Source organism: Drosophila ananassae, chromosome 3R (genome assembly GCF_017639315.1).
Source record: "Drosophila ananassae strain 14024-0371.13 chromosome 3R, ASM1763931v2, whole genome shotgun sequence".
Taxonomy (NCBI): domain Eukaryota; kingdom Metazoa; phylum Arthropoda; class Insecta; order Diptera; family Drosophilidae; genus Drosophila; species Drosophila ananassae.
Window position 1 is genome coordinate 20,165,233 of NC_057930.1, and position 10,759 is coordinate 20,175,991.

Below are 10,759 nucleotides of genomic sequence, written 5' to 3' on the forward strand. Positions count from 1 at the left end.
TTGTGGAACATCGATGTTTTTATCGATGTATCTCCACCTCTAAAAGCCAACTCAGCTGAAAGTGAACGAAATTTTTATACACAAAAAATAAAGCTGCAGCGCTATAAGATAAATTCACCTGCGAAATCGAGTCCTAAAACGATGCAAAATGCGGCTAGCCAACGAGAAAGCGAAAATGCAGCCTCTGCTGAGTGACTTGCTGTTCCTTAGCGCCCTGGCCATCTGCTGTCTTCCTTCTTCGACGTGGGCCGCGACTGGAGTACTTTCAGACAAGCGACTGTGCGCTGACCCAAAATGTGAACGTGAGTTGTAATCTGTGTGTAGCTATTGGGAAACACTCATCATGGCTAAAGCTGTACTTTAATTGCATAACTAATTGACTTTTGTGTTACTCGTTGGTCTGCAGAAATCATCTCAACGGGCATTGCCAAAATCAGCTATTTGTCCGGAGGTGAAGGGTTGATCCCGTTCAAAATCAACGCCCCCATTCGCGTCTTGTCCAAGAGCGCCGGATCCAACAAGAAGCTATGGGGTGTGGAAATTGGTGGACGTCGCGGCTATGCCAATAAGGATTTTATTTTGGAGAAAAAGGTGATAGTGCCTGAAAAGAATCTGTTATACGAGCTGCCGGTAGTGGGTCCTGGAAGTGCTGTGCCGGAGGGAGGCCCGAGTATAGTAGCGGAACCGGTAGTGGTTCCTGGAGCTCCTGCGCCGGAGGAGAATCCCAGTATAGAAGCGGATCCGCTGCAGCCCGTTCTAAACGCCTCTGAGGTAGTCGATGACTTGCTCACAACTACCACGTCACCGCTGGATGTAAAAGTGGAATCGATTGTGGTGGATCAAGGCACTTCCGCTAATGAGCAGACCCCTAGTCCAACGGCAACTACCCAGGCCAAAGTGCAACTTGTGGATGGCACCGAGCTGCCGTTGGAGGTTACTCCCGCTGTAACCGAGAGCATCCTCGCTCCCGTTGAGCTAACACCGAAATTAGAATCGGCCTCAGCAGCAGTTGAAACGAAAGAGCCACAGGAAGCGGTGATTGATGCCAAAGAAAGCCCCGAGACAACTGAAGCTCCCGCGACAAAAGAAGAGAATGAGTTGCCTGCAACCGGAACCCAGGAGTCATCACAACTGCCTGCTGCAATCAACGCTGAACTTGAAGACATTGACGATTTTGATTACGAGGAGGACGAGGCAGACGACGACGAAGAATCGAACGATGATACTATAAACGCAGATAGCAAAGATAACGAATCGTTAAACGAGAAACAGATCGATAAAAAAGCAATTAATGTTAGCGAGCCGATGGAACCGAAACTCAACGCGGTAGAGGCAACTGATAACCTGGAGAATGCAGAACAGAAGCTGCAGGAGGAGCAGGCTGAAGAGAAGTCTAACGAAGAAAAGGAGAAGCCAGAGCTGCCTAATATTTTTGAGAGAAAAGAAGAGACAGGTTCTCCAGATGTGGCATCAACGGAAACTGACCACTCCACTGAAGTGCCAGAAATTGTTCACGAATCTCAGTCCACGGGAACTGTAAACAGTGAAGAGCCAAAACCAACTGAAGCAACAGAGACAGATGTGGAAAAGGCTGAGAAAATAGTTCCTCTTGCAGCGGAGGTTCAAACTGAACCAGAAACTGAAAAGCTAGACTCCAATGAAGACTCACAACCTTTGGTGAAAAACGAAGATAAACCCGAAACATTGGCTACCTCTACCGAAGTTCCTACTGGAGAAGCTCCGTTGGGCGCTTTGCCTCACCTTTTCGATAAAAGTAACTTTGATAACCCAAATGACTATTATAAGAAACTGCAAGAGCAGCAACAGCAAGAGAAGCAGGTGCATGATGAATGGAAAAAGCAGCAAGAGGATCAGCAACAGCTTGAACAGCTACAGAGACAGGAGCTTCAACAGCAACAGGAGTTGCAAAAACAACAGGAGCTGCAACAGCAACAGGAGCTCCAACAGCAACAGGAGCTTCAAAAACAACAAGAGCTGCAACAGCAACAGGAGCTTCAAAAGCAACGAGAGCTGCAACAGCAACAAGAGCTGCAACAGCAAGAAGAAAAGCAACATCAGCAATACAATCCTGTAGAGCAGCCGGAACAGACAACGCAGCACCATCATGCCGCAGAAAGTGCCTATCATCATCATTCCAGTGAAGAACAAACCACTCCTGCACCATTCACAGATTCGGTCTATGAGGCAGTCTACGATGATCACACACCATTGCCAGACACTTCCTCAGAACGTCCTGGTGTCGGAAGCGCCGAGCCTGTGGCACTGCCGGCAACCTCAAGTCCTTCGCCGGAGGTGCCTATAAAGGAGGACGGTTTGAACCTCGGTCTCTTCGCCACCATTGTCGATACTGTTAATAACTTTATTGGAAAAGAGCCACAGGCTCCTTTGGATAGCAGTGACGAGCTGCACAGGATTCTTTATCCTGGCCAGGGCGGCGGGGGATCCCTACAAAAGCCTTCCCAAGGTGACGTTTGTTTCAGAATTAATGTGCCCCGAATCAATATACCCGTTTTTTCAATCGTACGTTTTTTTTTTCAGGCTCCATTCCAAATAATGAGGATGGTTACTGTGCTCGGTTCCAGCCACAGGATTGTCATAGAAGCATATCCATTGATAATTTCATGGAGGTCTTAGCTGGTAACCTGGTGGATCACACTCTGCTTCTGTTGTGTGTGATTATTGCGGCGGCCTCCTCGCTCTTCTTTATCTTCGTCTACTACTGCTTCTGCAACAGTAGCCAGGAGGGAGAGCTGCTCTCGAAGCTGAACCATCTGGAGCGCAGCTTGCTGGCTTCCCACAAGGAGAACTCCATCATCAAGCACGACCTAATGACGACGCGCACCAAGCTGGCCAGCATCGAGGATAACTCCTTTGGCTCCAATGACATGGTGGCCGATTTAAAAAAACAGCTCGAGACGGAACTCTATGAGAAGGCAAAGTTGCAGGAACAGGTCGTCTCACTGGAAAGGGTATGTTGTAATTGGAAGAAGTGGACACCCAATAAGAGTCTTTCCATTCCAGGATCTTGATAATGCTGCCGAAGCTGGTCTTGAGCTGAATAAAATGCTGTCAGAGGTCTTGGCCAGTCAGAATGGTGATGAGGCCTTCATGAGTACTGTCGATGAGCTGCAGAGGCAGTTGAACGAGCAAGAGAGTAAGTAAACCAAGTTTTTAAGAGACTACATATCACTTAACCCTTGCCATTTCCCACCACAGAGATTATATTTGAAATCAACACAAGTCTGGCGGAGAAGAGCCGTGAAAATAGCGAACTTCAATATTCCTTTACGGAAGCCAAGGCGCGCCTTACCAGCGAGCTCAAAACCCTGCAGGATGATAACTACGAGTTGGAGATGGAAAAGTCCAAGTTGCAGACGCGTCTCGAGGAAATCCAATCGGAGATGGAGCAGGAACTAGCCAAGGCCCTGGAGACCCGCAACTTCGAAATGCAGCGTCTACAAAACCAGATCCTCGAGCTGACTTCCAAATGGGAGCGGGAGCATGGTGAACTGCAGACCAGTCATGCTAAGATCGAAGCGCTCGAGGACTGCCTCAAGGCACTTAAAAAGGATGGCAACTTAAATGTCCAGGATCTGATCACCTCAGCCAAGACACGTGGTGAGCTAAACGCTTCCCACAAAAAGTTTATCGATCTGCAGTCGAAGCTGGAGCAGGAGGTTTCCCTTAAACAGCGGCTGGAAAGCCAGCTACAACAGTCCTCCACAGACATCGAGCAGCTTAAGCAGGACTTTAACCAATCTGAGCGTGACAAGCTGGAGGCCCAGACACGACTGGAGGTCCTTTCCGGATACTTTAGGGAGAAGGAGAACGAGCTTAAGAAGTACGCTTTTGGGAATGGGATGTTGAATATTTTCTAACGACGGTTTCATTTCGATTTTAGGGAACTAAGCCTTCAGGAGACCAAGTGGTTGCAGCATCAAGGAGAGAACGCCAGCACGGTGGAGACGCAGACCCTGATGAAGAATGAAATTCAAACACTGAAGTAAGTAATTATTTTTGTTCTGAGACTTTGTAGCTGATGAGTGGACTTTGCAGATCTCAGAATGATGAGCTGCGTGCAGAGATCGAGGCCCAGATAGCTTCGCACAAAGCACAGATGGGAACGCTCGAAAATCGGGCCCATGAGTCCTGGCTGGCGGCACGTCAGTCGGAGCGCCGGTGCGAAGAGGCACTGGCTGAAGCCGCCGGGCTGCGGCGCAAGCTGACTACCATGGCCACCGGAGGCGGCGCAGCGGATATGGCCTCCGTGGATACCATCTCAGCCAATGGGGCGTCAATGCTAGGGGCAGAACTGAAAACGGCTCCATCCCCACTGCCACTGCCGGGATCGCCGCTGCTGAACATGCCAAATCCACTGCCATTCCTGCCGGCATTCATGGGCTTGCCGCCGCCATTCCTGCCCCCCGCAGCGGCAGGAGGAGCTCGTCCACCGCCCCTAGGGCGAATGCGCTCCCCACCACCTCGACATCGGGATCGGGACCGCGATTCTGACTACAGCGATTATGATGACTACGATGACGACTACGAGGAGGACGACCGGGGAATGGATCGTCGCCGCAGGCACAGCGGCAGCTGGGGTCGTGACCGTCGCGACTCCTACACCCACTCGCCCCGCACATATCGCTCGCTGTCGCCGTCGGATAGTCGTTACAACTACAACGACACGGAGACGGACTTTAGTCCGCCGCCAAGTCCACCGCCAGCCTCGTCTGGCCGCACCGCCAGATCGCGGCCATACAGCGAGGTGTGAGAGAAGTGTTCTTCCACACAACCAACCAAGTCCTACCAAGTATATTAGACTCAAAACTAGTTCAAATATATTTATTAATCAATAATTATCGAACGGTCGGCGGGCGCCTTCTCAAAGCGAACCCATCCCATCAACAGGGACTTCAGGAAACTCCATCAGCATCCACACAACTAAGAAATCTTGTCAGACTCAATGGTGAACGAGATGTCCACGAAAATAACAGAAATTAAACCTTGTGGCAAAAAATCAAGCGCATTGTTTTCATTTCAAGTCATTATTGTACATGCTCTCGAGTACTTATGTTATCGGAAAATTTGTTTGTTTTTACGTTCCATTAAAAAATTAAGGCTTCAATTCCTGATCGAATATGTTATTATAATTTAATTATTGTTTGGGAAGATGATTGAATTTCTTGTGCAATTCCGTTTTCGTTTATTTGGTGGAATGGTATTTGGAACTTAAATGATAAGATAAGTGCGTAATATCAGCCTCTTTATTTGGCGGACATTATAAGGAGAAAATACAATTTTAATTATGTAACAACTACATAAAATATGGGGGGTCAATGGAAATAAACAGAGAGCCTTATTCTATATCACGTTGAATGGGTAGCAATTCCAATTCCATACACTCTTCAGGTACCTCGGGCACATCACTTGTCTCCTCGAAGGAAAGTTTCAATTTCGGATGCACAAAGCGCTCACGAATCTGAAAGAAATATATAAGTAATTTTATAAAAATGGAAATTTGGGAAGAACCTAGCAACTCACCAATGACTCCATTTCGTTTTTATTGAAATGCAATACCAGGGTCTCCTGGCGGCGATCCAAAATACGTTTCATTATAGACCCACTGAATGCAAAGAACTCCTCATATAGAACCATATTGGAAATTGTAAAATTTGTTAGGTGGGGACAAGCAGCCACAACGTCCCATATACCATCTGCATTTGGCCAGATTCGAGAGTTCTCCAGATGCAGTTGCTCCAAGCGGGGGAAACAATTGATTATGACGCTAAAGTCAATGGCACAACAGCCCTCGTCGTCGATGAGCGTCAGGGAACGGACGTTATTCAGTTTGGACAGTACGCCAGGAGTCCGCATCCATATGTTATCGTTGCAAGTGGCCGACACCACATCCTTTCCCCGCAGGCGACCAATTTCCAACAGAAGGTCGTCCAACTGATCGAAATTGTGAACGCGAAGTTTCCGTAACTTCGGCAGACTTAAGATCTGGCGGACATTTTCCGGTGCCAAATGGACAATGTCCAATTCAAGTTCCTCCAGGTGGAGTAAAGTAGAGACGGCTCGTGCATAGGCGTCCTCCTCAGCCCGCCGCCACTGGATGTTCAGGCTCTGCAGCGGAAGACTTTTGCAGATATCCTCGAAGCACTGAGTGCTCAAGTACCAGCACAGTTGCAGATCCAGTCGCCGCAGATGTCGCCACTGGTCGATGTACTTCCCAGTTGTATTCCCGCTCAGGCCAATGGATTCCAGCTGGGGGAAGCAGTTGACCAAAATTTCGATGTCAGAGTCACCGTCCACGTCGCCGTTTTCATCCCCCATGTAGTACAGCTCCCGAATATTGGGAAATTGGTGTTTCCGCCACAGTTCAAGTTGTTCCATCGGAAGGTATCTCATAGTTAGTTCCGTCATCGTAACCCTTATGGTATTCAGGAAGTCCTCAAGTAGTTCGGGTCTACCTTCGAAGTTCTCCCGGGATATTGAATGCTTATTCTGACGCTGCCAGGCATAGGAAATCACAGTATTGAGGCGGGACGTGGCCTCTGTAGCCTGCCATAACTGCAGTTGTTCGTCAAGATCCAAAAACTCTATAATTCGACTAATTCAAAAGTAAAATTAATCAAAACAAAATAAAAATAAAATAAATAAATATAAAATACTTACAGCAAACAGTCTTCGTTGAGACTAGTGATACTCGTCATGCTGCACAAATCTGACTAACCGGCATCAAGGAAAGAGCTCGAATTTGGGCGATTTTGATTAAAATTTCAACGCTTGATCCAGGTGATGAAAACACCAAAAAGCTCCATTTGTTTTTATTTTTTTGGCAATGACCTATCGATAGACTATCATCTACGACTATCGTTATTCGACTTTATCGGTTCTCGCCGTCGACTATCGTTTTCGGGGAAACCCCTAAAGACTGCTATGTTTTAAAAATAACAGGAATTTGTTTAAAATTTAAAACATTCGAATCATTAATAGTTTATTTCTTTGCGATCTTTTTTGGTTCATTAATCGATGTAGTCTGAGAATCTTTATCGAATCGGAGAGGATTGAAAGGAGCTGCAGTCTCGGGTTCCGAATGGCCTTTGGTATTTCCGAATCGGTCGCCATCCATCTCATGGTATTCTTCATCGCTTTCATCATTCGACTCGCTATTGGGCCTTAAGTGAGGATTAGTCGAATTCCTCTTAACAGTCCAGATATTCGATTTTTCATCATTATTCTCTTCATCCCAGATACTCCGTCTGGTAGCTCCTTGGGTAACTAGCAAGATCTCGGATTTTTTTAGCTCATCGTCTTCCCAAGCGACTTTATTCTTTTCATCTGTGCTGCGGCTATGATCGCTTGTAGTAGCATTACCCTGGCTGCTTCGGTCTTCGATCTGGGCCCACAGGCTGGAGGAGTCGCTAATCCCCCGCCAGTCGAATGAGTTTCGGAAAGCTTCGTCCTCGAAGGACCAATTGTCGGGGGTAGAAGAAACATCGGAGGAGTCAGAGCTGGTTATTGTGGGCGTCGACATATAGCTTTCATCGCTATCGACGACATCTTTATGGCACAATTTGCTTCTCGCCACTCCAAAGAGGGACAACATGCGGACTATGAACTTAGCTTTCGCCTCGGCGCTGTCCCGGAAGTGCATGGGCTGCGAGTGGGCCAGCGTGTCGTAGAAATTACATTTGTTACACAGGAAATCGTCCACCGGCTTTGAAAGAACAAACAGACCGGTGGTGCGACCCGCCAGCTCGTCCAGGGTGAACGTTTGGATTAAGGTGAAGGTTGCTTGTCGCCGCCAGTCCCCGGGCTCCATGCGCATCAGCAGATCCAGGACGTGAAACATGTGCATTAGGTACATGGTGCCCGTGATCAAGGATGCAATACTTTGCTGTTTGCATATTGAAAAGGCAGGATGCTCCAGATATTCGTTGGAGTTGTTGGCAGCACTGAGAAGGTTGATATTTGCTATGTCCCGCATCACGAATAGACCGCAGAAGTAATGTGCAATCACGGCACCCAGAGTCAAGAGCAGTTGGGAGGACAGTACACATTTCTGTGTGATTAACAAACGAAAGGCCCCCAAGGCGGCTAGGGCCGTGAAGGAAATAAAAGTGGCGCAGTAAATGATCACATGAGACACATACTGGGGCCACAGAATCGCACCACGCATGTGGATAGACATGCAAAGTGCGCCCAGGACGACCTCAATTAGCTTGAAAAACACCCATACCTGGTTCATTTCTCAGACGATAAGATTTAAATCTTTTGTGTAAAGTTTAGAAGTTCAAGCAATGAGAACAGCTCACTTAGACAATTTTAAAATGTTTTAATTTTAAGGCCTTCTGACGGACAAATATATATTTTTCCAAAGGGCAAATCAAGTTGGTTCTCTGACATATACATAGTTATATTTATTAAACAGTTGTAACTAATAGAACTAACTTTTTACAAACATTCACATATTCACATATTCGCCCAGCAACCTTAAAGGCTAATCCCTTCACGGTCAATTTAAATGCCATTGCGAACTTCCTGAAGCTTGGTCATCGATTAGATTAAACAGTTTGTTGGTAAATAACGTTTGTAATCTATATTGACTTGAAATCTAAATACCTTTAGTCTATTTCTAGTTTACGAAAGGAGCCCACAGCCCCAAATGAAGATCGATGATCTTGATGCACCCGGTTTCCGATGTCTCGCAACTTCTCATTCGCGCCAAAGTTTTGGGAGTCCTGGAAATATGGCGCGTAACTGGATAGTTTGGCTTCCATCGTTTCGCTGATATCCTGCATGGTTCCGGCAGATCCGCCGTATTCCTTTGGCAAACAATCACGGCGCACCAACTGGGTTATGGCCTCCGGATCAGAACTGACAGAGATCTAAAGCAAAACAATAGTTCAATGTGGAATTGGGGAACACGATTCGAAGGACGACCTACCCTGCTCTTGATTTTGGCGGGAAAAAAGGATTTCAGAGAATTAAATCCCGTTTCAAAGGCCGCTGGGACGTTTATAAAGTGTATGCCTTTCTGACGCGTCGGCATCGCTTCGTCCGCATACGTTGAGAACTTGCTCAGTAACTGCGGCTGGAGGGCAAAGAGATGCGCTCCAGTCACTCCAGCCATGTCCATTATCTCCACATAGCCGCTGACTGTTGCGTTCTCGTCCTCGAACATCATGATCTCTCCGAACATGGAACCCACTCGAATAATGTCCTGGAATTTGTATTTACTCGTATCGTAAGATCCGGCTCTAATGATGGTCACACATGGACCCGAGTCGTTGGGGTCTATCGGAAGTCTTAAAATAACTCTGAAATACATATAATATTATAGTCTTTAAGTCGTCTTAAACCTCCTTAACTTACCCCATTCTTATGATATCCAAAACTTGAGGGTCGGTGGCCAATCGACGTTCGTTAAAGACTTCGGGAATGGAAGACTGTAGGGTGTAGAATCGATCGAACTTCTCCTTGGCCCGCTCCAAACTGAATTTAGTGCCGCGCAGGAAGGCGAGTAGGAACTGGTCTTCGGTACAGGCCCGTAAATGTGGCTGCTTGAGTACCCATTCTCGTAGAGCTTCAATGTCCTGAGGTACCCGATGGGGGACTTCATTAAGCTCCTGGCAGGCAATGGCCTGCAGAACAGGGTTCAGAGGGCGCACCAAGCTCATGGCTTTCCGTACGACAATCTGTTATTTCTTTTATTTAAACAACTGAAAAAATCGTTAATCAATATCCAATCGTACGCTCCAGCTGCGGTTTGTGCTTTTCCCCACCTACTACGCTAATGAGAAATCGAACTGCGTGCCTATATGTTTACCGTTTGAAATTTCCTCGTCGACTGCCAAGTGATATGCGATTATACGAGTAGCATGTGAAAGCAACGAACTCCGATTCGATTGCTTTTCCTTCCCTGATCAAAATCCGACTTAACAGTACACGAAGACACTCCGTCGTTGGCTCGAGGGCGGCAGGTTGGGGGCTTATGAGCCGGTGGGTGGTGCCAGGCTACGTCAGCGGCCGGCGCTTCCAGTATTCATGTTTCAATTCAATTCGTTATGGGTCGCTTTGGATAGATTGTCTTAATTGGCTTTGGATTTATTTTTCGAGTGCATGCGGCTGCGGTTTTGCTGGCCCAGATATGAGCTGCGTAATCCTATTGATTAAGAAGGTTAATCGAGTGCATTTAATCGAGTATTTCACGAAATTCTCCCTGATAACGCTACTTTATGGCAGCTATTTCCACAAGTTCAAAGCCAATACACAAATTCACACTGAAGGAGACCTATCCGATCAATGGAGTATACATACGTACTCTTGATCATTCTAAATATTTTTTTAGATATTTGTTAAATTGTATCCCCTTCAAAAATTCATGGAGCCACGATATGACCCCAGCGATGGCTATATCTTTGCCAATTTCCATCCGATTCCTGAGCGGAATACCTTAAACGATTTGTGGATCGATTCTCCATAATTCTGCATCAAAATCTAGAAACAAAATATTTTTCAGATTTTTCTTCAAATTTTCTGGGGGATCCCCTTCGAAATGATGAAGAACGCAAGGATGCCCAATATGGCCCCCAGGGATGACTATATCTTTGCCAATTTCCATCCGATTCCTGAGCGGAATACCTTAAACGATTTGTGGATCGATTCTCCATAATTCTGCATCAAAATCTAGAAACAAAATATTTTTCAGATTTTTCTTCAAATTTTCTGG

At 46.6% G+C, this 10,759-nt stretch overlaps 4 protein-coding genes across 8 annotated transcripts; 1 reads left to right on the forward strand and 3 right to left on the reverse strand.

Moving 5' to 3' along the window:
- The first annotated feature begins 15 nt into the window (after positions 1-15).
- LOC6497277 (transport and Golgi organization protein 1) lies at positions 16-5,153 on the forward strand. The gene is made up of 7 exons (XM_001962369.4): positions 16-302; positions 407-2,485; positions 2,560-2,990; positions 3,043-3,175; positions 3,238-3,862; positions 3,923-4,024; positions 4,078-5,153. The coding sequence occupies exons 1-7, from the start codon at positions 149-151 to the stop codon at positions 4,790-4,792; spliced, it is 4,239 nt and encodes a 1,412-aa protein (XP_001962405.1). The 5' UTR covers positions 16-148; the 3' UTR covers positions 4,793-5,153.
- Positions 5,154-5,271: 118 nt separating this feature from the next.
- On the reverse strand, positions 5,272-6,878 carry LOC6498252. Its single transcript, XM_001962368.3, has 3 exons — positions 6,700-6,878; positions 5,563-6,634; positions 5,272-5,500 (listed from the first exon to the last, which is right to left on the reverse strand). The coding sequence occupies exons 1-3, from the start codon at positions 6,735-6,737 to the stop codon at positions 5,378-5,380; spliced, it is 1,233 nt and encodes a 410-aa protein (XP_001962404.1). The 5' UTR covers positions 6,738-6,878; the 3' UTR covers positions 5,272-5,377.
- A 110-nt stretch (positions 6,879-6,988) lies between these two features.
- LOC6498251 lies at positions 6,989-8,275 on the reverse strand. Its single transcript, XM_001962367.4, has one exon. The coding sequence runs from the start codon at positions 8,273-8,275 to the stop codon at positions 7,022-7,024; it is 1,254 nt and encodes a 417-aa protein (XP_001962403.1). The 3' UTR covers positions 6,989-7,021.
- A 143-nt stretch (positions 8,276-8,418) lies between these two features.
- Positions 8,419-9,973, reverse strand: LOC6498250 (retinol-binding protein pinta). Of its 5 annotated transcripts, XM_032451577.2 has the most exons (5): positions 9,813-9,957; positions 9,403-9,749; positions 8,975-9,347; positions 8,650-8,915; positions 8,419-8,574 (listed from the first exon to the last, which is right to left on the reverse strand). In XM_032451577.2, exons 2-4 carry the CDS (start codon positions 9,705-9,707, stop codon positions 8,652-8,654), a joined length of 942 nt encoding a protein of 313 aa, XP_032307468.1. In that variant the 5' UTR covers positions 9,708-9,749; positions 9,813-9,957; the 3' UTR covers positions 8,419-8,574; positions 8,650-8,651. The 5 variants fall into 5 exon arrangements, with proteins under 5 accessions (XP_032307468.1, XP_044572319.1, XP_014762037.1 ...); XM_044716384.1 differs by having other exon boundaries at positions 8,419-8,915; positions 9,857-9,973; XM_014906551.3 differs by having other exon boundaries at positions 8,419-8,915.
- Between the last annotated feature and the right edge of the window lie 786 nt (positions 9,974-10,759).

What these genes read in the sequence shown, in the direction of transcription:
- LOC6497277 (XM_001962369.4), top strand. Translation starts at nt 149, where the DNA reads ATGCGGCTAGCCAACGAGAAAGCGAAAATGCAGCCTCTGCTGAGTGAC. An exon ending in CCTACAAAAGCCTTCCCAAG is followed by an intron (nt 2,486 to 2,559) that starts GTGACGTTTGTT and finishes TTTTTTTTTCAG; the next exon opens with GCTCCATTCCAAATAATGAG. An exon ending in AATGAAATTCAAACACTGAA is followed by an intron (nt 4,025 to 4,077) that starts GTAAGTAATTAT and finishes TGGACTTTGCAG; the next exon opens with ATCTCAGAATGATGAGCTGC.
- LOC6498252 (XM_001962368.3), bottom strand. Translation starts at nt 6,737, where the DNA reads ATGACGAGTATCACTAGTCTCAACGAAGACTGTTTGCT. An exon ending in CTCAACGAAGACTGTTTGCT is followed by an intron (nt 6,635 to 6,699) that starts GTAAGTATTTTA and finishes CTTTTGAATTAG; the next exon opens with TCGAATTATAGAGTTTTTGG. An exon ending in AAAACGAAATGGAGTCATTG is followed by an intron (nt 5,501 to 5,562) that starts GTGAGTTGCTAG and finishes TATTTCTTTCAG; the next exon opens with ATTCGTGAGCGCTTTGTGCA.
- LOC6498251 (XM_001962367.4), bottom strand. Translation starts at nt 8,275, where the DNA reads ATGAACCAGGTATGGGTGTTTTTCAAGCTAATTGAGGTCGTCCTGGGC.
- LOC6498250 (XM_044716384.1), bottom strand. Translation starts at nt 9,707, where the DNA reads ATGAGCTTGGTGCGCCCTCTGAACCCTGTTCTGCAGGCCATTGCCTGC. An exon ending in TTGGATATCATAAGAATGGG is followed by an intron (nt 9,348 to 9,402) that starts GTAAGTTAAGGA and finishes TATGTATTTCAG; the next exon opens with AGTTATTTTAAGACTTCCGA. An exon ending in CCGCCAAAATCAAGAGCAGG is followed by an intron (nt 8,916 to 8,974) that starts GTAGGTCGTCCT and finishes GTTTTGCTTTAG; the next exon opens with ATCTCTGTCAGTTCTGATCC.